Source organism: Xenia sp. Carnegie-2017, unplaced genomic scaffold, assembly GCF_021976095.1.
Source record: "Xenia sp. Carnegie-2017 unplaced genomic scaffold, XeniaSp_v1 HiC_scaffold_4, whole genome shotgun sequence".
Taxonomy (NCBI): Eukaryota; Metazoa; Cnidaria; class Anthozoa; order Malacalcyonacea; family Xeniidae; genus Xenia; species Xenia sp. Carnegie-2017.
In genome coordinates this window covers 6251998-6254924 of record NW_025813504.1, presented here as the reverse complement: position 1 = coordinate 6254924, position 2927 = coordinate 6251998, and the positions used below count along the sequence as shown (strand labels likewise).

Here is a 2927-nt window from a genome sequence, read left to right as displayed (position 1 = left end):
ACGTGGTAGCAAATAAATTGCATTTTCTGACGAATAGCAGCGCTAAGATAGCTAGCCGCAGCCAGTTATCGAAATAAATGTACAGCAGCAAGTTGCATATTGAAGTGAGACTACTGTTTCTATACTGTAATTTTATCTTGTTTCGATGGCATATGCATTTTTTGTCTACACCAAACACAGATATATCCCTTTGAATGAGCTAACATTTCCATCATGATGAAAAACCTAGCACGAAAAACTTTTAAAGTTAAAAAACACGTTTAAACTAAAGTAAATCGTTTTCATTTAAAAGTCGATCAAATATAGTTAGTTAACAATATCGATTTACATGAATGTAAACTATAAACATTTCTAAATGAAGTGTCCAAATTCTCGGTTTGTTGGATTGCAGAAACATTTATCCATGTTCAGTTAATAGCACGCAAATAATATTAATTATTATATAGCAAGCGTCACTTCTCGCTAAATGATGCACTTTCATTGGCTAATCATATAATAATCCTTTTAATAGCCTCGTTTCTCGGTCTTTACTGACGAAGTATTGGACCTCTGTCTTTTTGTATAAGCCTCGCCCTACGGGCTCGGTCTTTTAAAAACACCTCGGTTCATTATTTCTCTGTAAAGACCTGGGACTAGGTCATTAAGGGCTTAATAATGTTTACGATCAAGAAAAGCCAAATATACTGATATGAAATAGTATTATTAATCTATGTTCCCATCCTGTTACCTTAATATCATTGAAACATAAAGTTTATCATCATTCTACACAAAGAGATTCAAAGGATATAGTCATTATCTCATGTCATTTTTCTTTCATTAAACTAGAGCAGTTGGTAAGCATTAGATTAAAACAGGAGTTTATAAATTTTTGCGCATGAGCATCTGAAATTGTTAAACGAGATTCTATTATCCAGTTTAACTTTCCATTAATTGTGTAAAGGAAATGTGCAAACAAAGTGCTTTCCATAGGAAGCACAGGCATGAATATGTAAGAGTTTTGAAGGTGTAGGTGATTGTACCTTCTTCCTTGTTTTGATCAAAATCATAGACGCCATAACTGGAGATACCATTAGTATTGCCTTTCAAGTGAGAATCTTTATCAAATAACATCTTCCTCAAAATGTTTGGATCAAGAACACTTGAGAACGACAATTCTTTCACAAAGGTTTTTTTTCTCAAAATCTCTTTTAATTGTGCTGTGCTTTCTTTAGCCATTATCCAAAAGTTTTCAGGGTTAGCATGTGAATACTTGAAACAACAGGATTGAAAATAAACGAAAAAGCCAAGATAGTCATCCGGGGCTTTTGGATCACATAAAAAACGATTGTTAATGGGGAAATTCGTTTCTGTGTTCATTTTCGGTTCATATTTCTCATTTAATAATTCGTTGAATGCCAGATGTACAGAAGCCGCAATTGCTCCAGTTACTGTGCAGCCGTTACCTTTGCAAGCGTTAATAATTGACTTGGTTTCTTGCTCGGTAAATGTTCTCAAATTTATCCGCGCACGTTTTTCAGGAGGGATGTCAGCACGATGTAGAGGTGGGTGCTTTATGTAGTATGGATTGATTGGTTTCTTTTTAAAAGCATAAGACATCATTATTTTCAAAAGAAACTCCAATATTGGACGAAGTCTAAATTGAGAAACAATGAACCGAAACAAAGAATGACTGATTCTTTTTTGTATTACTAAGTTGTGCGCACTAGGTAATAGTTCGAGACTTTGTACATCTTTATTGACATTGGTGACACCACTTGATATCTCATTCATGTTTTTGAGAAATTGCTGAACGAACTTTATGCAAGCAATAGCATCAAGACAGGAATGGTTCATGGCAAACATTATCATATTTGAATATTCTTGTGTTGTTGAATCGAACTCTTCCTGAAGTATTACAGCTTTCCATGGCAAAGAGCTTTTATGTACGGTAGAGGTGTACTTGTACACTATATCTTTCCACTCAGAAATTTTTACATCGGACTTTGTGATATCAAATAACTGAATAGCATCATCGATATTTCTGATATCAAAATATCGTTCTCCGTCGTTGTTTGTCGATACCACTGCTCGTAACATTGGTTGACGTTTTACTAACAATACTAAAGCATCGTGAACATGTTCAAAAGATAAACTTTCTTTTGATGTTAATGTTATACAACACGATATATTTCCATGGCCATCAAATGAATGCGACATAATTTCAGTTAATGTCTCCAAGAAATCCAATCGTCTCCTATTTTGATTTCTGATTATGATTGTTGTTGAAGTAATCCATTTCAAGGCCTTCCATGTCAAAATAAGACAAAGAGTTGCAACAATTATTTGCAGAAACCAATTATTTATTGCTAAATTTATCGGAGCCATCTTTCGAATCCGAACAAGTGTGAAGGAAATCAAATTTCATGTGATTTTTTACCAAAGTGAAGCTGGCACCCACTGATCTGAAATAGACTGGATAACGCAATTAATACAAAATTTCTAGCAAAAATAGATGCCGGAAGTAAATCTGCCCGAATCGAAGTTGGGACCCACTTTTTTATAGATTTGTGTTACAGAATCAAGCTTTTTGCAATATTTTGCTATTTAAGCGTTTCTGATCGGGTCAATTTTCTTAACACAGTTGTGTTAGAAAGATAAGAAGAATATTTTGGACGAAAATTTACGGTTATTTCGACTTCACAATGCTGTGAAACTTTGATTCTCAAATTTGAAGGAGTGAGCAACCCTACAATACACAAACTTGTTCGAAATAAGACGAAGAATTTGTGTCTCAAAATCGATTTGAAATGTAGAATTTATGATGGTAGACGAATTTAGGGTAAAAGTTAGTTCAGTCAACCATTTGTATTCTTATCAGAAGCGAAAATGACGACTTGAATTTGGTAAGTCTTTAAAACCATACATAAAATCATATAAGTCTTCTTGGT

General features: G+C 33.9%; 1 protein-coding gene across 1 annotated transcript in view; it reads right to left on the bottom strand.

Annotated features, from left to right (window-relative positions):
• LOC124455466 overlaps window positions 1–2425 on the bottom strand; it is an 8976-nt gene extending 6551 nt beyond the window's left edge. The window contains exon 1 of the mRNA XM_047006099.1: window positions 1111–2425. Coding sequence (XP_046862055.1) covers window positions 1111–2364 — 1254 coding nt within the window. The 5' untranslated portion in view covers window positions 2365–2425. The remainder of the gene's footprint in view (window positions 1–1110) is intronic.
• Window positions 2426–2927: the final 502 nt, after the last annotated feature.